This window comes from Neopelma chrysocephalum, unplaced genomic scaffold (genome assembly GCF_003984885.1).
Source record: "Neopelma chrysocephalum unplaced genomic scaffold, ASM398488v2 Primary Assembly neopelma1_62, whole genome shotgun sequence".
NCBI classification, from domain to species: Eukaryota; Metazoa; Chordata; class Aves; order Passeriformes; family Pipridae; genus Neopelma; species Neopelma chrysocephalum.
Genome location: NW_020897719.1, coordinates 658,768 through 682,464, shown reverse-complemented (window position 1 = coordinate 682,464; position 23,697 = coordinate 658,768). Strand labels below are relative to the sequence as shown.

The 23,697-nt window shown below is 35.4% G+C and overlaps 1 protein-coding gene across 1 annotated transcript in view; it reads left to right on the top strand.

The window, feature by feature from the left end:
* Positions 1-23,697, top strand: part of MON2 (MON2 homolog, regulator of endosome-to-Golgi trafficking) — a 67,295-nt gene that overhangs the window by 582 nt on the left and 43,016 nt on the right. Inside the window, exons 2-10 of the mRNA XM_027682183.1 lie at positions 11,922-11,985; positions 16,464-16,591; positions 17,394-17,525; positions 19,120-19,249; positions 19,795-19,892; positions 20,535-20,660; positions 21,402-21,596; positions 22,323-22,447; positions 22,834-23,019. Of these exons, the coding sequence (XP_027537984.1) occupies positions 11,922-11,985; positions 16,464-16,591; positions 17,394-17,525; positions 19,120-19,249; positions 19,795-19,892; positions 20,535-20,660; positions 21,402-21,596; positions 22,323-22,447; positions 22,834-23,019 (1,184 nt within the window). The remainder of the gene's footprint in view (positions 1-11,921; positions 11,986-16,463; positions 16,592-17,393; positions 17,526-19,119; positions 19,250-19,794; positions 19,893-20,534; positions 20,661-21,401; positions 21,597-22,322; positions 22,448-22,833; positions 23,020-23,697) is intronic.

Genomic DNA, 23,697 nt, shown 5'->3' with positions numbered 1-23,697 from the left:
TGTCTCGGCACCACCGAGCGAGCGAAACTCGCCCGAGGCGGGCTCCGTACCGGGGCTTGGGCGCCCGAGCGGGCGTGCACCGAGCAAGCGGGAGCCCGACAGGCCGAGGAGGACCGTGCTCAGCCCCGGCGCTGTGGCTGCGGGGGGGCCCGGGGCCGCGCAGGTCTCCCCTCGGGTCTGTGCCGTGCCCCTGCGACGAGCGCACACGCTGCTGTTGCTCCCGGGTCGGTGCGCCTTATTCCTCACCATTGCACATCCGTGTCTGCCCGTGTGAACTGTGCGGATCGCTGGTGATCGCTATGTGCCCCGTCGTTTTGGGGTTGTCGTTTGGGTTCCAGCGCTGTGGGTTGTATCAGTTCCAGCTGATACAACAGAGGAAGCTTGGGAGATACAAAAGTTTGGATTACTTTTTTTTTTCCTTCTACAAAATCCCATTAATAAACTCATGAGTAAGGTTGTATGTTTTATTTTTCAAACCTCCGTTTATGCTGTGTAGCCTGGGACCTCAGTAATCTCGATGAGCCAGATTACTTTAATTGAAGGGCAGTCAGATTTTTTCTTGCTAACTAAATTATACATTTTAACCGTATGTTTCTCTATTATGTTTATACGGTCAGTTTAACTTTTTCCCTAACGGTAGTTTTCTATGCACTAGTGGGAGTAAAAATACTAATACATTAACTCAGATTAAACTGCAGACCCAGAAGCTCAGAAGAAAGAAATTGCATACGGAATGTGACTTGAGTTCCAATTCAGTAATAGCATATTTAGTGTTGTATGTAGTATTACACACTTTAACAGATGACTTGAAGCTAATGACTGTTCTTGTTTTGAAAGGCATGAAGTGACACACTGTAGTAGAGCATATTATGTATGATTGTAGATTGCAGAGGAACGCTGGTCTGTTTGAGAAATTCTGTGTGGTCACAGAAAAACTGGAGAAAGTTGTGATCAGTCCTAAGGAACTGTGTGTAGTCACATGTAAATAAGAAAAAGTTGTGGTCAGTTGAACAGAAATCTGCCTGTGTGTTTTGGAGGGACATGGGGGTGCCGCTTCCACTTTCTTCTGTGTATTACTGTGTGACTCTTAAGTTGTTTAGTCCGTGAACAAGTTTCCCCACTGGGTGAGTGTTTACTTTCTTTTAAGATCTACAAAGGAGATGGGCAATGTCACCCTTAAGCCAGTATTTTTAGTAATGCTTCGTTACATTTGCCATGCTGACCGTTTAGTAACTACTGCATGTGCAGTTCTTGATACTTGTTCAGCGCATTTATCATATTCTTGTGTAAGTTTGACTTTTGTGTTATTCTGTTTTATATCTTGATGGCAATTTGAATAGCTTTCTTCATTAAAAACAAAGTTTTTTCACAGTTGTCTGGAATTTGGATAGGTTTATGGAATAGTACTGGAAGGTGTTAACAAAAGAGGTGGGACTTTCTGCTGAGTTGTGAGTTCCTACAGTAGGATGTATGATACAGTCATAGGAAATGATCTTACTTCCTCACTTCTGGAAGCCGTTTTTTTGTTCTAGTTTTAGAGGAAATGGGTGTTCTTTTTGTCAAATCTAAACTGCTAAACAGATTTTAATTGCATGCATTTGATCTGATCATGATTAGATTTGGCTAGAGTGATCAGAGGAATTCTTATTGATTTGAAACAGCACTGGTTTTTTAAACTATGTTTAAACACAGGCTTTTTAAAACAAATTCCTACTACTTACAATCTTACTTTTTTACTTGCAGTGTAACTAGATTCTCCTCATTGCTACCATATGCATTGTAATTTATGAGTTTATCTTGCAGCTAATGTCTATGCTTTCACGTCACTTAATAAATTTAACATACTGTGATAAAGCTATTGAAAAACTCATAGTCCAAAATTAATAGTTATTAGATGTATCATAGTTGTTAGATTTGATAGGTACTTTAAGAAGGTAAACTGCTTCTAATTATCTTTCCAGTGTGTGACATAGTTGAAAACTTTGCTCACACTTATTTGTTATCATCAACCACTTCTAAAATTATTTGTCTGTTCTGGTTCTTTTTTGTTTTGTTTTTATATTAATAGTGTCAAAATTCTACAAACTGATAGGTTTTCTGCTCATAAAAGTAATAATGTATTTCTCAATTCTGCTTGTCGCTCAGATGATTAACCTGAGCAAATCCTTTTTTAATCGATACTGTAGGGTTTTAGACAGTTGTATGATCAAAAAAAAAAGAGATTTCGTGTTATTAAAAGAGTTTTAGTTTTCAAACCAAGTTTCAAACTAATTTAGTTTTTAAAACATCTTCCTAATGTATATGTAAGCAATATCTATTAGGTACAGAGAGACCAGAACAATATTGAATGATTCTTTGAACAGACATGTAGATGACACAGCTAAAGAACTTTATGGGACTTTTTTCGTCAGGGGAAGGTGAGAGTGGGGCTTGGATGCAGCAGAGAAGGGGAGAGCCAACTGTGAAATCTAGATCTCATTCTCAATTAGGAGCTTGAACTCTTCACTGTTTTAAGCACTTTAATCTCATATTTTTCTATTACTTCTGAGTCTGTAAAGTTTTCTAAGTAGGTTACATTTATGTGGGTATCATATGGTTCTAAGTCCAATTACTTACAACGGTGGAGTCTGACTTTTGTGACTTTGATAATCTGTTAAGAAACGTTGAAATTACTGAGTTTCTCTCAGTGTTAAACTTTTGACACAAATATGTGGCAAACTTCCTTCCCTTTAGAGCTTTTAACTAAGAAATAGCAGGATGTATTGTTGGCTCCAAAGCATCCATACCTCATTTTTGCTCTGTGTGACAAATAATACCTGAGTAGGATTTTCCTTGGTTATGCCACTTAATGCTCTAAGAATGGGAGCTGCAGAAAGAATCTGTGGGCTTGAAATTATGTTGCTGGCGATGTTTAGGGATTAACTAACACAACAGACTTATTTTTCTAAGGGTATGGGGAATACCAGTTACTATTGCACTTCAGACACATCTGTTTGTTACTAGGTGGTTTTCCTTTTTGATACTTCCTCAGATTAGCACCAACTACAGAAGTATAGTAGGCATGAAAGCTATACACTATGACCAAGAGGTGATTTGGTGGTTATGTCTGTGACATGCCAAGCCTGTTTACACTGGTAGACATACAAATAACGACATTGCTGAAAAATGTGTTTGTGTTTTCACAATGTATTTCTGTTGCCCAGTTAGAAAAATAGAGACTGTGGATGGGATAGAAGCTCTCAGGGCAAGTGTAAATTAAACAGTATCTTTTGGAGCTTGAAATTACAGAGGATGAAACAGTCTTTGGTACAGGCATCAGTTGTGTTCATGTTATTTTAAGTAATCTGGCATTTCTCCTAGAAAACAATACTACTTGGTCGTTATTTTGTTGTTTTTAATACAGTGGGTTCTCAGATTTGCTTTGTACTAGAGAGTATTGTAATGCTGCTAATGCTGCCCCGAATTGCATACGGCCTGAAAAGAGCTTTATAAAGTATTTTAACCTGCTAGTGGTTGGAGTTTTGATCTCTTGTGCTGTGCTCGTGGGAAGTTGGTGGTGCTCTCTTTAGTGAACTGGCGTAAGAATTTTGTCTTATCACAAAATTGAAAATAGTTTAGTGTGCTAAATAAGTTGCCTGCTGTTTCCTATTACAGAATGGGAATATTGTTCAGTAAGCTACATCTGACTGCATAAAAAAACCTTAGAAATACAAGGGGAAAATATTTATAATTAATAGAAATAATAGAGTTAAAAGGGAAATAAGTTCCTCCCGAAAGTTCCTTGCAGCCTGAATTCCAATTGTATGTAACTGTTGTTTACACAGATCCAGTCAAGCTGTCTCAGCTTTCTAGTGGGCTTGTAGTCTTTATGTTGACTCAGGTTTTTTCTTGACTTTTAAATAGCAGTAAAAGCAAAATGAGTTTAAAAAAATACACAAAAAAATTAACTCTTATCCAGCTCTTGCACAGTTACAGGTGCACTTGTGCTGGTAGGAGAGGGGAAGGGAAAGGGCAGATGGGATTGGAGCAGACAAGGACTGCATCCTCCCTTGGCAGGATCATCTTGGCCTGGGACAGGGCATGCCCTCTGCTTGGCAGTTGTGTCATTGATTGCAGGTGCCTGTATATTTTAGAATGTTTGTTGCTGTGGTGATTTGGATTAGTAGGGTTGGAAAAGAAGTAGTATTCTACTTGCTTCCACCTGGAAGAGCAGCACAGAATTAAGTTTGAATACTTCAGTCAGTTGAAATGCTCCCTTGATATTCCTGGAAGAAAGCTTTTAATAGCCTCACTGTGCTGGTTTTTTACCAGATCTTTGTTTGAAACAGCAGCATTGCTTTTGTTTAGCTATTTATTGAGTTGTGTGTGCCCTTGGCATACAGACATATTTTTGAAACTGTATAGTAATTTGCTGTATCTAGGAAAAATAATAGAATCCAATGTTGCAATCTTATTTTTTCTTCTTTTATAAGAACTCTACTTGCAGGCAAGTAGCCTTACAAAGTTCTTAAGGTAGAAGTTAAAAAGTTTGGATTTGAATGACTTCTGGACAAAGCAGACTTTAAATTATTTAATTACAGTAGAAGTGGTGTGGACTAGCTAAGGCAAGAGAGAGGATTTGCCCTTTCTGAGAGTCTGTGTGTTGTTTTGTGTTGTGTTGTCTGAAGGCAGGCATTATTCATACATTTCTTCCTTTGGAGTCCTGTCTTATTTGCATTGAGTGATGTACATAACAGTGTAATCCCCTGGGTTAAATTATTCTTGTTTAGGAATGATATGCTGATTTTAGAGCTAATGACATAATTAGTTGGGAAGCTTGTCCTTTTTAGGGAATCTGATGTCATTGAGTAGCTGTATGAAACTAAACATGAGGATGTATTGCAAAAGTTAAACATACATTAAAAAGATACTGATCAGTTAATTTTGCTTATAATGTCAAAGTGGTCATTAGGATTCATAATGCAACTGGAAGGAACAGTTAAAAATGTGTGAATATTAGCTGTTTGTTCTGTAACAGTAATAATATTTCAGAAATTATGTTGAACGTAGTGCAGTACACAAATTGAAGAAGGCCAAGAAAGAAAATGACATGCTGAAATGCTTCGTGATTTGGGCATCTGAGTCACTTGATATATGACTGTCATTGAATGGTTTCTGAGTGCTGTGTTCGTGCCACTCTAGTGGTAAAAGGATGAGCCAAATGAACCTAACAAAGAACAAGCCTTTGTACATAGACCATTTTCTGTAGGAGTAACCAAGTTTTTGGGTTTTTTGCTTAATTTTTTTTTAATAAAATGGATTAAATAATTCTGACACTAAAGCCTACAGGGAACTTAACCTCCTCTGAACTTTCCAGTTTGGTTTCTTTTCAGGTCTTCACAACATTAGTTCAAAAGGATGAAATACTGTAGAGTTTTTTATTTGCTTTTAGTGAGTATTCACTTAACTAATGTTTTAAAGGTTCTTTTGAAATAGAGAAATGATGCTCTGTAAAATGCATATTGTCATACTTATACAGCTTGCACTCAAGCATGTGTTTTGTGCATGTGACTGGAGATTACTCTGTAGCATTCTTGAGTTGCCAGCCTAAAGCTGAGCTGGTAACCTGGAATGGGTAATTGCTAATATTTCCTTCAGTTTTTATTACAATTCCTGATCTTTACCACTTACTGTGTCTGCTGACTTCGTGTTTGGAATCCGTTAATTTTACAGTGTTTTTTATTCAATATTGATCTGCATACCATAGTATTTTTTCAAAATTATGTTTTTAAAAGTGATCTTTTACGTTTCTAGGGGACCATCATTTATTCAAATGCGTCCTAAGCTTCATGTGATCGTTTTAGTGTTTGAGAAGAAATGTCATATGTTCAGAAGGGATTCACATCATGCACATAGATCAAATTTCTCCGTCACGTAATACCTTGCAATTTAATGAATAAAGAAAATGATTAAAAGTTCCACTGTCTTGGTCTGTCTGTACACTTTCCAAGGAACACGTTTCAGTGCAGGATTAAGGTGACTAATGTCACATGTCTAAGTTCCCTTCATTGATTGTGCAGGCTTGGTTTGTTATGGAAGTACTGTCAGTAGATCCAAATAACTATTCAGGGCATCATGTAGCCGGGGAATTGATTCCCTCTATCACTTAGACATTAGGTGTTTTACATTGCCACTTGAAGTGCAATAATGTTTCTTCCTTGGCTTCCAGCATCTGGCCCAGGAGAGCATGGGTGTCTGCGTGTAGTTGTCTTGGATACAGAGGCCTGAGCTTAGACCTCTGAATTGAGCCCCTACTAGCAGGTCAGCTGAATTAGCTTAAGGAGAGGCTTTAAGAATTAAGGAGCATTCAGTAGAGACATCTCCATTGTAATGGGAATCTAAATATTTAAATTTGTGCATCTTAATACCTGATTTAATCCCCATCTGCCTCCCATGGCTTCTTGAAGATCATACAGGAAACCTGTAACAGTTGGGAATTCTTGGTGACTCCAGTTCTCAACTGGTACCCAGACTGTCAACTGTTGTTCCTCTTTACCAGGTGCCCAGCAAATGGGCCTTCCTGTCTCTGAATGGGTGACTCTAAATGTAGTACTTGTGGCAAAGCCTCAAAAGTTCCCTGGTCCCATCTGTTGTGATCAACAAGCTGAAGGCAAAATCAGTTTGAACTTCAAGTATACATCTCCTAAAGCTGTGAAACAGGCTGTTGTTTTATTTTTAGTGTAGAATGATGATTGTTGTGTCAAAAGTATGTCATTAAAATTCAAGTGCGAGTGTTCTATTTCATTGATTTAAAATCAGTTGTGTGGTGCTTGAGTGGATCACTCAGAAATCTGGTAATGGTAGACATGGGCTCTCTCAGGATATCCATACATATATATCTACTACATATATCTCAAATATATTATATATATTAATATTATATTAAAAATATATGTATAATTTATATAGACTATAATACAAAATATGGGGTACATCCTTATTCTATCTGTCTGTGGAAGAGAGAAGTATAACTTAAGAATTTGTTGCTAGGTGGCTGTGTTTCTTCTGTGTCAAGTCTTGGTTAGCTTTTTTGTCTTTCTGTCTACATTAGTGCTGTTCAGTAATGAGTTGTTTTATGTTATTTTAATTATGTTAATTTGTTATGCATTCTGATTTCTTCTTTTAATTTATGTGTGATGGTTTTTCCAGCTGAGGTGTAGCATTTTGATTGTGCAATGAAAACTTGTAATATTAAATATTTGTATTTGATTATCTTCATGTTCACGTCAAGTGAGGTAGCTCCAGAGGCAACAGCTCTGAAGCACTTTAGATAACACTGGCACCTTTCCTGGCATTATTGGTGGTTAACCTTCAGGATTCTGAATTGGCTGCTGGTACTCCAGACTGACAATTTCGGAAGATCAGTGGGCCAGAGGAGTAGTCACTTCTGTCAAGTGAAAGAGCACTCTAAATATGAGAGCAGCTAATACAGTTGTACTAAAGCTGAAAGTGAACAAGGTTGTGTGTTTTTAAAAAACAAAAACCACAAACTGCAGTATTGTAAATCTTCAATTGGAGAAGAAAGTGTGTAATAGAATCAGTTAATGCTTTCATTTTTTTCTATATGATAATTTTTCTAATATAATGATAATAAATCATTCACTATAATAAACCCCTGTGAGTGCACAGCAATGTCAGATCAAAACTGGCAATTCACCAGTTTAAATCACAGGTAGAATGAGCATATAGAAGAAAGGAGAGTCAGAGTAGGGTTTGTACTCCTGGGGAGGAAGATAAAAATACAGAAGGCAACTACAGTGCTTTTTCAAACAAATGTGGTATACTTGAGTGCTTTCATGAGGCTGGTTTAGTGAGAAGCTTTTTGTGAGTGTGTCCATTTCCAAATAATAGTTTAACGGTACAGTAATGGTCCAGAATGTGCTTTTGCAAAGCAAGCCAGAATAACAGTGAAGTGAAACTGTACTTTAGACCGGATGATATCTTATCTAAACTGTTGGATATAGGGTTAGTGTTCTAGTTGGAAAGGCAGATAATGATGGATAGAAAAAAATTCTCTTTTTATTTCATGTAATAGTTATGAAATGAGCACAGAGAATATATATTACTCTCATCTAGTCTTAGTTAAAGGTTGGCAAACAGTTTAATGTAAGTACCAACGCAAACTATCGTTCCTGAATGCTTTTCTTTTTAGAACAGAGAAATCAATAGCTTGTGTAGTAAGAACTGCAAACCTTACAGCAATTTTAGTGTCTCTGGAGATCTTCTCCAATTTGCTCTAATGTACAACCAAAACACAAACGATCATTCAAAAGCACTAGCAGTGGAAATTCTTGGTTTTATTAACTTTCGGTAACAGTGCTATCGAATTTAGAAGTTCATGCAAAAATATCTTTAACGTTAGATCAGTTCTTAGTAGAAATTAGCACATGCCTGGTTGTTGCATAAAATATCTTTATGGTAATATATATTTTTTGGTTAACAAAATAAAAAAGCTACTGACTTTTTTCACTTTAGATTCAAATTTTCTGTCGTTGTTCCCTTAGAAAAACTTTTTAACTATGTTATTATTTTTCAGTGAAGGAAGGGTAGCTCTTTCATGTATACTCCAGGATAAGGACAAATCCATAGGAATTACTGTGAAGCAACTGATGTACTGCCGGATCCCATCCCATCTGATCCCTCTGGTACCTTGCTTGCCTGTACATATGCATTGCAAGATGTCTTGGCCTGGGAGAGTTAAATGTTCAAGCATATGCTATGCCATTATTCCTTGTGCTGCCAGGACAAGTCTCATTCTTGGGCTGCCAAGTAACATCATTATGATCATGGAGTTAGCTACAGTGATACCATTTTGGTAATGCAGACTGCCCACTGCAGTTGGGTTTGCAAACTCCCACAGTGTCCCCAGAAGATAGATTTGAAGAATTGGTGCCTTTCAAATGCACTTATCACTCTGCTCCTTGTATAATCAGCAAATATTTGGTAAATTCCAAGGAAGGAGAAAGATGATGAGGCAAGTGTTTGAGCCCAGAGGGTCCTGTTAAATTTTGCTGTGAGATTATTGGCTGTTTGATTAAAACCAAATTAAAGTACCAGAAGAGAATGACTTGAATATGTGCTATCACTGAGAGTCAATTTCTGTTCTTCATCAATGTTTCCCTCCCCAAACTGGGTGCTGAAGTTGCTTCAGCAGAAACATGAACCAAAAGTCAGTAATGGGAAGTGTGTGTTTGAGGCATTTTATATGCGTTCATTTCACAGTTATTAAACCAGCAGAATAGGAAGTCTAGTTGACTGAAGGTTTTAGGTACACTCAAGCTTTGTTTTGTTACAGGAATTACATGTATTTGCCTCTTTTAAAAATAAAGGACAACTGCCTTGCTCATCATTAAATGCAGTGCTAAGGGAAGCTGATAATATTACATCTAAGAGTGGTGACTGCTTTAAAAACATGGTACCTTATATTAATGTGAATGTAAATACCATATTTATCATATTATCATATTTGTACCCATAAATACACAATATGATGCTGGTTGTCGTGTTTTATAAGATCTTTTTCTAATGGGGCAGTGTCCTACAGAGTGCTATAGTATTTGATGTAAATGTGTAAGCTTAAAATCTCTTATATATGTTTTAATTTGCCAGTTAAATTAATGCAATCCAAACACACTTCTACATTCATGTATACAGAATAGACAGATGACTGTTTATGGTCTCATTTTTTCTATTGGTTATTTGTGATCAACTGAGGTAATTTTTTTGTGTTAGTGTGTTGTCTCTTTTACATATACAGTGGAGTATGTATGTTATTTTTCTTTTGTAGGATGTGTGCAGTGTAATTAGCTTTTAACTGTAAACATTTTTATTTGGGATTCTGAATAGAAACCATAGCATAATGCAGATAATCATAGAACTTCCTGTATCTCATGGAGAAAAATGGTTTTATTCAGAGAGGTAGTAAAAAGTCTAATAACTGTTGTTTTGTTTGACCTTATTTTTTAAAAAAAATATATACTCTCTTATATAAAGCGAGCATGGAAACAACTGAAAGACTTATTGGAAATAATTTTTTCCTTTTTTGTGCCAAGTGCATGGTATTCATGGTTGCCACTCATGAGCAGGCTTAATATTTCTTTGAATCAGAATGATTCAGTTTGTCACTCCTGGCAATAAAGAAATCAATTGCCAGTAGATGTGATGAGTTTTAGTTTGAAGGTAGTTGAAATTGGACTGTGACAAATCCTTCATCTTAATTAATAGAAACGATTTGTTGTGACAAACCCCCCCCCAATTAGCTGACAATTTATAAATGAAGAGGAATAGAAATTGACTTAAAACTCAAGAACTTCAACACATTAAGTTAATGTAATTAAAATAGATGAGAGCTACGTTTGGCACTCTTCATCTCCTCATTTTAATTATGCAAAATATATATGTGTATCTTGTTTTGTGCTCATTTGAGCATGTTGTATGTTAACCAAACACTTCGGATAATATTGTCTTTGGTTTTGAAGTAGAAGCACTGTGTTCAGGAAAACTTAAATAACTCTCCAGAATTTCTTTCTCTCTTAAATGATATTAAGGCAGTGTTTAGTTTTTCTATGTTGTTTTGGGAAATTAAAAAAAAAAAGTTGAAAATTTCAGCTCCACATTTCTCATTTAGCTATTTTGAGAAATATGTATATCAACTCAAAATATTTGACTATGAATTTATACAGTCACCTTAACCTGACTTTCTGGGAAATCTTGTTGGAAAAGTCTTTTGATGGAGAGGGAATATTAATACTTGGTAGAACTGTCACTTTCATGTTTCTACTGCCACAGCTCGTCTGCTTCTCTAATCTGTTTTGTGTAGTGACAGCGCACATCTTTAAATCAGAGGAAAAATAGAAATATTTAGTGTGGAAAGTGCACAGGAATATGAAGCTGAAATAAAAGGGGAAGTGTTCTTTCAAATTTGGCAGAACAGTATTTTCCAGCAATTTGCATCCTATCATTTGGGAAAACCTATTGCATTTATTGTCATTTATTTAATTGTTTCCAGACGCTTGTAGTGTGTTAACAGAATTAAAAAAATGGAAAGGCACCACGTACAATGCATTTTTGTGTTTTGTACGCAAAACTTGTCAGAAATCATAGTTTTGGAATGCACAGCCTCAATGTTATATTTTCAGTTTGGCCTGATTTCATTAGAGAACAGGACTTCAGTGACTTATGCAGGGAAGCATTTGCAGATAATTGAAGAGAGCGCTGCTGTTCCCTGGCAGCAGTGTGTGATGTCCTCGGTGGGCTGTGCAGCCCTGCAGCACCTGGTTGTCATCCAGCCAGGCTGTGCCTGTGCGCCCCCCACCCTGCGTGCGTGTGGGCCCCGTTCCACTGGAGATGTGCGTGAGGGAGGGGGGAACGCTGTGAGTCTGTCAGATCGTACTTATGGGGAAAGGGGAGGAACTGCTGGTGTGGACTGTATGGCATGCTGGGGAGAACAGAGTATTGTTAGAAAGCCATCTTCATGCTACCGTCCAGGGATAATTTGTATAGTGCATTTGGGAGACAAAATCCGTGGAAAAGTGGGTTTCATTTTTATACTCACAGTTTGTTTGAAATGCTACAGAGACTATGTAACAGTGTTTATGCTTACCAGTGATTTTCCTTTGCATTCATAGGACTGGAAAGTAACACAAGGAGAATCATGATTTATAAAAATTCTGAATATAACCCTTCCCATGGAATTCTGGAAAGGAATTCCAGCAGCTACAAAGATTTCACTTCTGCATTAGCTCTGCTTACTGAAAGCACTACAAAAACGTTTTATGCTCTGAGACAATACCTTTTTATTTCTCTACAGTATTCTTATTTCTTTGCAGATATTGATGTATGACATATAATGCATCTAAACTACTTATTTTCTTCTCTTCTAGGCTGCTGAATCAGGAATAATAAAAGTGAAAACAATAGCTGCACGCAACACTGATATTTTGGCAGGTAATTATTTGCAGTACAATGGGGAAAAATAAAGCAGAGTTGCAGATCAAAATGTTAAAAAGATGTCTCGGATATGTCTAATAATACTACATGTCTTTTTAGTATGTGCTATATCAGTGATGCTTTAGTTTTGGGCACCTAGCAAAAAATCCTAGCATAAAAGTTTTTTAATACTACTTCTGTTTCATGTTCATGCTATACTGTTGCTGAGGAAGGGCTCCGTTTTTACCTGATGCTCTACAAAATTAATCATCCACTTAGAAAAATAACATGAAATATTTAGACCCCAAATTCTCAGTGTTTTAGTCACTGTCTTTGTTCACCACAACTGTTGTTGAGTGCTTTGTGTGGAGTTTTGCACTGTGATCCTCATCTGTGTATTTGTTATGAGAGTCCAGCCTTTGGGGACTTGTAACTGGCAGGCAAAAATCCATCTTAAACTGAGACAAGGTCATTCAATTTAAGATGTACCAATGCCTTGAGGGACAGGAGATATCTTGTGAGTTGCAGCTTTGTAAGTGCTTAAAACACAAACTCTGACTGTCTTAAGCTTTATGAAATAGTATGTCAATAGATGGCTTTTTGGCAATTGCTGGTAAAGTCTTCGGCCAGATTTGAATGTCCCTGCATTAATACTTGAGTGCTTTACCCCAGCTGTAGTCAAAATCCTTGAAATGCTAGATTATTTGGAAGGTCCAATGATACAGGTCTAAAATCATATCTTGTTTTGATGTATGTAAATTAAATATTGTTAAGGAGGCATTTTCTAGAATTATTTGAAGTAACAGTCCCACTCCTCAGTGTTTCACTTTAATGCCTCTTTTTTATTTGTTTATTTTCTTTGTTTTTACTGCTGTCATGAATGCTGACATAAGTGGGAAAACTATGCCAGGTAATGTCAGCTATATCAAAATACACAAATGAACGAGGGAAAGCTCTAGTTAGCCATTTGACAAGCTTCACAGTCAACATTCTTTGGCATATTAATGTGTAAAGAAGCTGGTATTTTAGAAAGCTAGTTTGTAATCCTGCAAAATTTTCTGGTTTTTAATCTTCATTTCAAAATGAAGAGACATGAAAGATCATTGAATTTAGGCATAGGTAGACAGTCTTTACTTTTATCCTTTGAGGGAACAATTTCTGGTAGTTGGTCAAATTTTTAAAGTACTTTTTGTTTGGAAAGTTTAAACAAGAATGTACTCAGTATTTGTTTTGTTAATCAAAAACACTACACAGATTTGTTGTTATGAGGTTAGGAAAACCAGCAGGTCCTAAAAGTTATTTTGATTAGTTAATCTTTGCTAATAGGATAATAACTGTTCCCCTCTGTCCGCAGTTTCATACTGAGAAAGTGTACTTTGCCTGCATGTTATCCTAACATTCCACAGTTTAGACATAATGTCATTACACAGTCTTAATTCTTTATGGACTTTTGTATTTTTTGAAGTATCAGTTGTAACCTGATCTTGTAGATAAGTTAATGCCAAGATATTGTTTCCTATCTGCTCTTTAAAACTTTTTGAAGGAAGATAGTATGTATACTTTGTAATACTATGTAGTACTATGTATACTTAGTAATAATAAAGCTGCAAAATGCTACTGTAATTGTGAAATCTAGTGAGGTGGATACTTTTTGTCTGTTAGATGATTTAGGAACATCTACTAGAATTTCTACTAATGCAAATAAATATTTTGATCAGGATATTAATTTTTTAATATTTTGATGTAAACAGTCATTTCAGCTTTAGCAGATTGTTTTGAATAAGCTGATCCAATACCTTCTTGAAGCATTGCATTGTGTAGGATTATTATTTTTAGGAAAATAGATGCAGTCTTAAAATCGTTATTAGAATCTTAAAAAGCGTTATTATTTCTGGTGAGATGTGTTTAACCTGCCAGAAATCCAGTGTCCTTAATCTAACTTCTTTCTGTCTCTTGAAAAAGTTGAGCAGTTTCAAAGTGTTCATTCTTGGCAGTCTGTGCATGCTTTATAATTTCTTTATGAGGATTTGAGTAATTCTAAAGGAGGAGAAAACTTGTGCTTTAATTCACAGGAGATAAATGTGAGAAATTATTTCCACATGGCTTTCAAAAGTGCAAAAACTTAGGTTTTAGAAGTTTTTCTAGAAAATCAGAATTATAACGTTGCTGAGGGAATGAAAGAATTTTACTTTCCCAAAACTTCTTTTTTATTATGGTTTAGTAAGATAGATTTATTTTTGAAAATATTCTACCTTAAATTGGTAGCCAAATGAAGGCAGACCTGGCTACAATAACGTTTTTGTGTATTTTAAGACTGAAGCTAATACAGTCACAGAATCACATGATCACAGAATATTCTGAGTTGGAAGGGACCCACCAGGATCATCAAAGTCCAACTCCTGTCCCTGCACAGGACAGCCACAAGAATTAGAGCATATGCCTGGTTGGTACCAAATTAGATTGGCACCAAACAAGATCTACAAAACATAAATTTTTTATCTTCATAAAGTAAAACTAATTGTATAGATTCTGTTGTGAGATTATTTTTCAATAGATTATAGAAAAAATACTGTAAAAGGCTTAAATTTTTATTTGTCTTGTTATTTATTAACTCATGCAATTTTTGCCATTCAGAACTATATCTTGAGTCTCATGTTAAGAATAAGTGTTTTGTGGTATCTTTTGAAAAATTTTGCTTGCATTTTTTTGCTTGATGGTTAGAATTTAGTGGCAGTTCTGAAATTTGTATGAGTGAAGTAGCATTTGTGCATATGTTAGTGAGCTACCTAGGCTCTATTGGCCTTGTATTATAGGTGTTCATAGACTATAAAAGGAACTTAGACATGTAGCTCACATGTAGACACTAACAATTAATTAGATGCCTAAATTGCATGTCTTGGGAAAAAAATTCTGTGTTGGTTTTTTTTTTTTTTTTTTTTTTTAATTTGAGTATCATGGAGCGTATCATAAAAGAATGGTATTGGAGGATAAGGTTTATATTGTGTATTTTAAAAGCAGGTTTACTTGTTTCATAGTTAAGTTACAAAACCTGTTGAAATCAAAGCAGATTGTTAAAAAGACAGTGAACCTATGTGTTCATTCACATTTACACTGACATTGTCATTGTTTTTGATTAGATATTTGGTGCAAGGTCAGCCTCTGTCAACTGGACATAGAGCCTTACTGGCTCTGAAGAGGCTGATGAAACCGGACTGTATATGTGTTGGTATCACCCTGTAAGACCTATCTTATAGGAAGTTGGCATCTATCATTTATACTAGCCAAGTCTTTTCATAGAAACTGCTGAGTCATGTTATTTCATGTTTCAGTTGGAAATTATCACTAAAGTATATTTTTGTAGCTTTTACCTTGATGTTTCTTTTTTTTCCAAATGGGTTGCAGTGATACTTAATATCATACTTAATAGTATAGATCATGTTTGCATTTTTATGTGAGAATGTATTTTCTGTTTGTTTGTGGTAAGTTTTGGGCTCAGAAAAATGTGTGGAACTTTTCATGAACACATTTCTTCTATTACATATAGACTGAATCAGTATATGACACTCAGCGTAAGAATACACATTGAACTTTCAACTGTGAGGAAATTTTTAGTGTCTGTAATGGTGAAGAGCAGAAAAAATCTTAAAAGTTTGCATGAATCAACAACCACGCCTGTGAATGAAAAACCACTCATCAATCAGAGTCATGCTTTCCTTTCATATTTTTAATATTTTTCATGTTTTCATATTTTTAAATTTTATGAAGTTTATATCAGATTTATCAAATTACTTTTATGGGGAAAAACTTTTTTTAAGTGTCAGTGTGGAATGTTGTATTCATTATGAAGCTTTTTCTCCTTAACAAAAAAAAAGGTGTGGGGGGGACAGAAGTTCATGAAAGTGGTGCTTTCTCCTGGCAAAACTTCATTTTAAGAAGCTACCCTTTGTCACTAAAACACTATTTGACAAATTCGCAGCCAGGTGAATGTAGGCAGGATACAAACAGTCCAGTCTCTTTCTCCTCCTGTTTTGTCAATGGCAGTTTGCACTTCTCCTTTGTGCTTTGTTATGTTGCTCTGTGCCACACTGTTGCTTTTGCATTAGGTGCTGAGGTGAAGCAGAGCAGAAGGAAAATGCTACCAGCCTAAGACTGGACCCTGCTGCAAGGCCTGAGAAAGCTCTGGGGTTGGCAGAACCTTACACCTTCTTGCTAACTGAAGGGACTCTTAAGTGGATGTTTTGAATTTGGAAAGAGGAAGTCACTTGAGTGTGTAAGAGAGAAGTTGCTTGGGATTTGAACCTCAGCCAGGGTAATTGTGGAAGTGAACTCTGTCAGCCCAGTGTCTGTGTTCACTTGGCTTTTCCCTGTGGTGCGAATGTAAATCCCAAATTTCCAAGACTGGAGATTGCTTTTTATTAATAGGTGTAGTTAACAAATTTTGCATTGTATTCTTCAAAGTATTAAACATTGACTGCTTCCAAATCTCTTTTTGAAAGCATTGAAAGAGAACAGCTCAGAAGTAGTTCAGCCTTTTCTCATGGGTTGTGGAACAAAGGAACCAAAGATCACTCAGTTGTGTCTAGCAGCCATACAGAGGCTCATGTCCCATGAAGTTGTTTCAGAGGTAAGATCAGTCTTTATATAAAAAAAATATTTCAGGGTGGCAAATACAGGCCTCAAACTGAATGTGAATGGGTTGTTTTAGGAGGCTGTTTGTATTATAATCAACATAGTCTGCAAGACGTTTTACTCATATCTGTTTTTCAGTAATTTAAGAGAAAACCTTTTAGAGCATTAAAACAAAGCTAAGGAAACATTAGTAACTTCTAGACAGAAATTAATGAAAATTGAAAACAGATCATTTAGTTTGCATTCTTACACTGCAGGAACTGAAGATGTAATGAACTTTGTGCATCTACAAAATATACTCTGTGCAGTAACATTATTATGGTTTTGTTACATTTTACTTTTAAAAATAAGGTTAAATGGTTGCACATTTTCTGCAGCTGTAAATGTCATGATATATTATGATAATGTATACATAGCATGTTAAGAAGCTGGTGAAAATAATGCAGTTAAAATATACCTTCAGTTGTGCTTGCATATTGTAAAGTTACACTGGTTTTTCTCTGATATGCATGAATTCTGAGGGTAAAATATCTTTTTACTGTGTCTGCTATATTTCCAAGTAGAAAGTGTAGTACACACTTTGGACTACACATTAAGAGATTTCTGCTGTCAATTCTTTAAAAATACTTTGGGAAGCTTGTGACAAAATGGCTTTATATTCTCAATGTAGTGCTATGGTATAGAGAATCAGGAACATTCCGTTATGTCTTTATGACAGTGATATTCTTAACTATCTACACATGATATACTAGTATATAAACACTTTTAATTGTTGGAAAAAAATTATTTCTTTGTAGGCTGCAGCAGGAAACATTATTAATATGCTTTGGCAATTGATGGAGAACAGCCTTGAAGAACTTAAATTGCTCCAGACAGTTCTTGTACTTTTAACAACCAATACTGTTGTGCATGATGAAGCACTGTCCAAGGTAAAAATTTGTTAGTGCCAACTATAGCACTTAAAATACTCAAGAGGAAAAACGGGGAAATTTTACATAGGTGGCGTATGAAAATAACGGAAGAGAAGGGGACTTTCTTGATTCTGTTGTGTCTCTATTGTCTTTATGACTAGACTCTGAAAACAGGATTTCTTTTAGCTTCTTTTTCAATCTGTTTTGTAATTCCTTCACATTAATACATTTCTGACTTAATGGGAATTTGAAATAAAAACACTGAGCTAATGCTAATTCTCATCTGCTATATTTGTTGTATGTTTTTGAACTGAAATCAGAGCGTATAGCACAGTGTAAGCTCTCACTAATAAAGCAAATGTGAAAAGAAGCTGCCTTTCACCCTGCCTTAAATCCCTTTTGAAAGCAGTCCAGTTATTGCTATTTCAGTCATAACTGAAATAACTTTACTGCATAATTTTAAATGAGAACCATTTTGGATATTGTATTTCAACTAAAACGAAAAAAAAGGATTCCAGTCCACTTTAATTTAAATTATAAGATACTTTTTTTTGAAGAAGCAACATTGTTTACTCATATGTGAATTGTGAAACTCTGCTTAAGGTAAGTTCCTCTTCTAGATTATGTTCTAGAAAATTGGTTTGAGCCAGACATGTATCTCATATTCATGTTTTAGCTTGACTGATTTAAATTAAGAAAATTACTGGTAAACCATCTTGAAAAGCCCCTTAATACAGGCACTGCTGTTAGATTAACCTAGAGAATCATGCAGTGTCTTCTGAAAGTCCAGAAGTATGTGATTGTGTGGTAAGATTTCAAACTGACGTGTGAATAACATCTGAGCACAGTCCACAAATAATATACAGGAAACAGAAGCAAAAGAAAATTCTAATTCTTGTATGGCTTAGAGCATGTAGTGCTATAGCCAGGTGTGGTTGAGGTTCTTGCAACTGCAAGAACACAGAATAAAGACAGAATAACAAGAAATACAGGTTTCACTACACATACAGATGTTAATTTTCAAAATTCATTATAAAATATGTAAGTATTAAACTGTGAGTTAGAGGTAATAATGAAATCCAATGGAAGCAGTACTGAGGTCACTGCCAGCACAATGACACGGTAAAATGTGTGACTCAGAGAGGAATAATAGCGGTCAGGGCAACATGATTGTGAAAGTATTGTGATTTAACGTAGGAGATGAATGGCGTTTTAGTTTGGAGTTGACTGACCTTTCTATGATTAACCTTATAATTCTAATGTCCTTTTGACATTATTATTCATACAAGTTGTCTATGTGATTACCACGTGTGATGGAAGTCATCATCGGTGTGATGATTGTACTTTGATTCACACATGGTAATGTCTTTAGTTAATACCACTTTTAGATTACCTTTGGGGAGAATTACTAAAGAGTTTTTTGGCTAGAGTAATCTGTAGAATTTACTCTGGTTCTTCAAATTTAACATTATTAAAATTATCTTTTTTTAGGCAACCTTTTGACAAACTGTAGTGGAAAGCATTCCTCAGTCAATCAACCGTCTTGTGTCTTAGCTAAAAGATTAAATATATTCTTGTAAGGTGATTTTTTTCCTATTTTTTTTCCTTTCAGGCAATTGTACTTTGCTTTCGATTGCACTTCACAAAAGATAATATCACAAATAACACCGCGGCAGCTACAGTGCGGCAGGTGGTTACTGTTGTATTTGAGAGAGTGGTTGCTGAAGATGAACGATATAAAGGTGGGCATACTACCTACTCAGCTTGCTTTTATTGACCTGTTTTTTTGATCCATCAGATGTTTCTCTTTCAGATAAAGAAGTAATAAAATGTCTATAAATGTTATTTAAAAAAAAAAATCACAGACATGGTTAATTTCAACTGTCCTTTACTTGTATTTAAAGGAGATGAAGTCATCAGACATTGTGTCTGTCAAGTCAGTATAGCAATATATAAAAACCCAGATTTTTTTTTAAGCTGTGAGAACTGGTCTTCAGGTTAGTACTGTGAAGAGATTTGAGGTGAGGGTGTCATTTAAGATGGAGGTACCTTAGATTGCTGAGTGAAATACATAGCAGTAGTAGTTTTGAAGAGAACATTTATTGGAAAAAAGTGCTTGGTATTGATCTCTAGTAGCCAATCTAGTGTTTGTTTCTGTAGACATGATAAGTTGGAGAAGAATTACCTAGCCATTCTCTTTGAATCTTTTTGTAAGAACACTGATTGCATACTTGATTTTCAACAGTTCCTTTGTTCACAAAACTTTGTTTTGGTTTTTTTTGGACAGATATTATTGACCAACCAGTTGCAGTTCAAGGAAATAGTAACAGAAGATCTGTCAGTACACTGAAACCATGTGCTAAGGATGCATATATGCTTTTTCAGGTAGTTGGGGAGCATATATTTATATATTTGCAATTAAGATTTGGTGCTTCTGTATCTCTAAGAAATTTCAAAAATTTGCTGTTGGCATATTGACAAGGTCCTTAACCAGAGCCTTGAACTCTCTTATGTGTATTTACTGTAGTTGGGAGGATGATTGGAAATCATCATAGCGGCCTTGGAAAACATTTTACTATAAATCTTAAATAATAGCTAGGCATACATGTCTGCATTAAATTCAAGATTCTTAATTATGTGAGCCAAATAGTGCTACTACAGTTGAGTCCTGTTTCTTGTGCTTGGTATTGTACATTAAAGGCAAGTATATAATGAAAAGTAGTTGTTGTATTCATCACACCAATAAAAATCTTCTTGACTTAGTAAATTCACTGGTCGTGAGATATTTTTGAGGACAAGAGTGAACACAATTCCTACAAGGATACCAGCAAAGTTTAAAATTTCTTTTAAAAGTTTTCTTTGCTTTATTATTTATGTAAAAGAAATATTTGAGGACAAATTATTTTGAAATTGGAAAATTACTCACTACAAAAGAGGGAGAGTGTGTAGATTTTGTTATTCACTCGGGAAACTTTGCTGGCACAGAATGGTACAGAGATTATAAATGTTACTGTGTTTTTTTCTAAGGATCTCTGTCAGTTAGTTAATGCCGATGCTCCTTACTGGCTTGTGGGTATGACAGAAATGACCCGGACATTTGGCCTCGAACTTCTTGAGTCAGTCCTCAATGACTTTCCACAAGTGTTTTTACAAGTGAGTAGTTCTTGGGGGGAAAACAGAAAGACTTTTGTTCACATAGGTAGTAAAATTTACACTTCATTAACTCCTCTTTAGTTTAGCATGAATACTATTGTTCAGAAGGACTTGTAGCTTTTATGTATTTTTTTTTTTTTGTAATAGGAAAGTTCTCAATTTTTTTTGACCATGTTTTTCTATTCCCAAACACTTTGTGTGCATTTTGTAGAGCATGTTTTACTCTGTTTCACTTTTTGTTTTGCCATTTATATTTCCTCCAAAAATGCATTTTCTTATCTTGCCTGACTAATGACAGCTCTGTAACTTCAGGCGTTGTTATTTCTACGAAAACATTAACCTTACCACACGTGTAAAGAATCATGTCTGTAAATTGCACTTATCTACTACAAGTAAATACACTGTGATCCTGCAGTAACATGTTTTAGCAGATAGTAGCTAAAATAAAAAATTAGATACATAATAAGTGGTGTATTAGCAGCCTATTTCAACTTACAAAATAGAACAGGAAGGGTGCATAGTATAAACCTGACCATTGTCATTTCACCATACTTTTTGGTAGTTTTACAATGGTGTCTGCAATTCTCCCTTTTAATTTCCTGATATGTAATTTATACCAAGATTTACATGACTTTGGACTGCTTGATCTTTACAATAAATGTTAATAAGATGCATAATCAGAGAACTATGGGTAGCAGTTAAAGAATATCTGCTTATAACTTGTTCTGTTTCCTTTTTCAGCATCAGGAATTCAGTTTTCTTCTTAAAGAAAGGGTATGCCCTCTAGTTATAAAGCTCTTCTCCCCAAATATCAAATTCAGGCAAGGTTCCAGCACGTCATCTTCCCCAGCACCAGTGGAAAAACCATACTTCCCCATCTGTATGCGTTTGTTGAGAGTAGTTTCTGTTTTGATTAAACAGTTTTACAGTTTGCTGGTAAGAATATGCTAATTTTCTTTATACAATTCTGGTTTTCTATGTATTTGCCAGTACTGTGGTCAGTAATAGCATTGATTAGTTCTTGGGAACTGTTGACGTATACTGAGGGAAGAAAAATCTAAATATTCTCTTCCTCTTATGTGTATTTTTTTTAACATATATTCTAAATGTATGATTTTATTAAACATGGACTTTTATGAATTTCGTAGTAGATTAGCTGTTGTTTTTTCTGTACTTAACTGCCTTTCAGGTTTTGGGAACCTCTTGATCTTCTGTTGTTTGCGTGGCCTTAGATAGTGATGATTACTGTGCCTTGTTAATACTTTATAAGAGGCTTTTGAGTTGCTAAAGCTGTTGACAGAATGTGTGTAAAAAACAAATGTTCAGCTGTTCTTACCTCCCAGATTTTAGATATTTGTTAAAAAAGACATTTTTCTGTTTCATTCGTTTACTGTAGCAAATGTATGACCTTTATTACAATGTCTGTAAGGAATTTAACTCTGTCAGTACAATTGCATACTGTGGTTTTAGCTTGTTAAAAGTATTATAATTATTAAGTATTTTTTGATATCATTTTGAGTAAATACATGTTCAAGGGATTTTTTAGATCCTGTATACAACTTGCTGTGATAGGACTCCTAGGATGAAAGAGAAGGTTTTTTTAGAAAATATTTTGTAGGAGCATTTTCTTTTGATTTAATTACTATAAACTGTATCTTTTAGGTAACAGAATGTGAAATCTTTCTGTCATTGCTGGTTAAGTTTCTGGATGCAGACAAACCACAGTGGCTAAGAGCTGTTGCAGTAGAATCTATTCACAGGCTTTGTGTGCAGCCTCAGCTATTAAGGTATTAAATATATTGAGTTTCACTTTCATATAAAATGTTAAAAATATTTCTATTTTTCTCTAATAGGAAATGCTTCCTAAAACGTGTTAAATATTGTAAAAATTGTAGAAACTTAGATGCAATAAGCTCTTCATGATAATCTTATGTGCATTATGCAGTGCTTATTATCCAGGAAGGGCTGTATTATAGTTGAGTATCCCAAACCCTCTCTGTCTTACCAGTGTCAAAGGACCTTTTACCTAAAATTAAATATTAGTGTTTACCTAAATATTTGCCATTAAAATATGCATTTAGTCTACAGAATGTGTGCATGGGTGAAGTTGCTGTTAAAAATGCTTTTAGTCTGCAATTTGTCAATACTTTCTGTTTTATAAAATATTTTCTAGGTCCTTTTGTCAATCGTATGATATGAAGCAACATTCCACTAAAGTTTTCCGTGATATTGTGAATGCATTGGGGTCCTTCATCCAGTCACTATTTCTTGTATCAAGCACAGGGAACACATCAGCAACACCAAACCAAACTGGTAAAGCCTTGTCCTTACTCTCAGTTTATTTTTCCATCATTTTCTTGTAATAATAAATTCTGGTTTGATTCAGTACATACATCTAACATTGTACAACTCTGTGCTTCCGTGTTCATTGAGGTGCAAGCACACCAAAACGGCTGTTAAACTGATGTATTAGGCAGTGTGAGTCGCCTTCCTGGGGACTCTGCCCTCTCTCCCTGTTGTACATACAGAGAGAATCTGAGCTTGTGGGACCTACTCCTAGTAAGTATAGATGTCCTATATGTAGGAAGTGTATATATGCAGCATTCTTTCTCCTTTTATAATTTTTTCTTTTTTGGCTCCATCAGTTGGAACCAAAATTTGTTCCTTCCTAGCTGTTGGTAGGCATGTTGTCAGCTCTTCCCTGATGTGGTTTGTTTTATTCTACCTTGGCATGGCACAGATTCAAATGTTGCCGTTCTCTTTGACCCTTCTTGTGGCTTTTGCATTTCTGAAATCTTGAAAGTTTGTTCTTGGAATAATTAACCTCTTTTTCTGATTATAGAGTTCTAGGTCAACTATTCAAATAATCCTTAACTTTCAAATATCTGTCTGACTCTTCACTAAAATATATATTGTTTTATGAAGACTATGTAAGTTTGATTAATTCACAGATTGTTATGTATGTTGCTATACCTTTCACAGAAACATTTTATTCTGACTGAAAATTAGGCAGTTGGCATCCATGAGCTGCGCATAT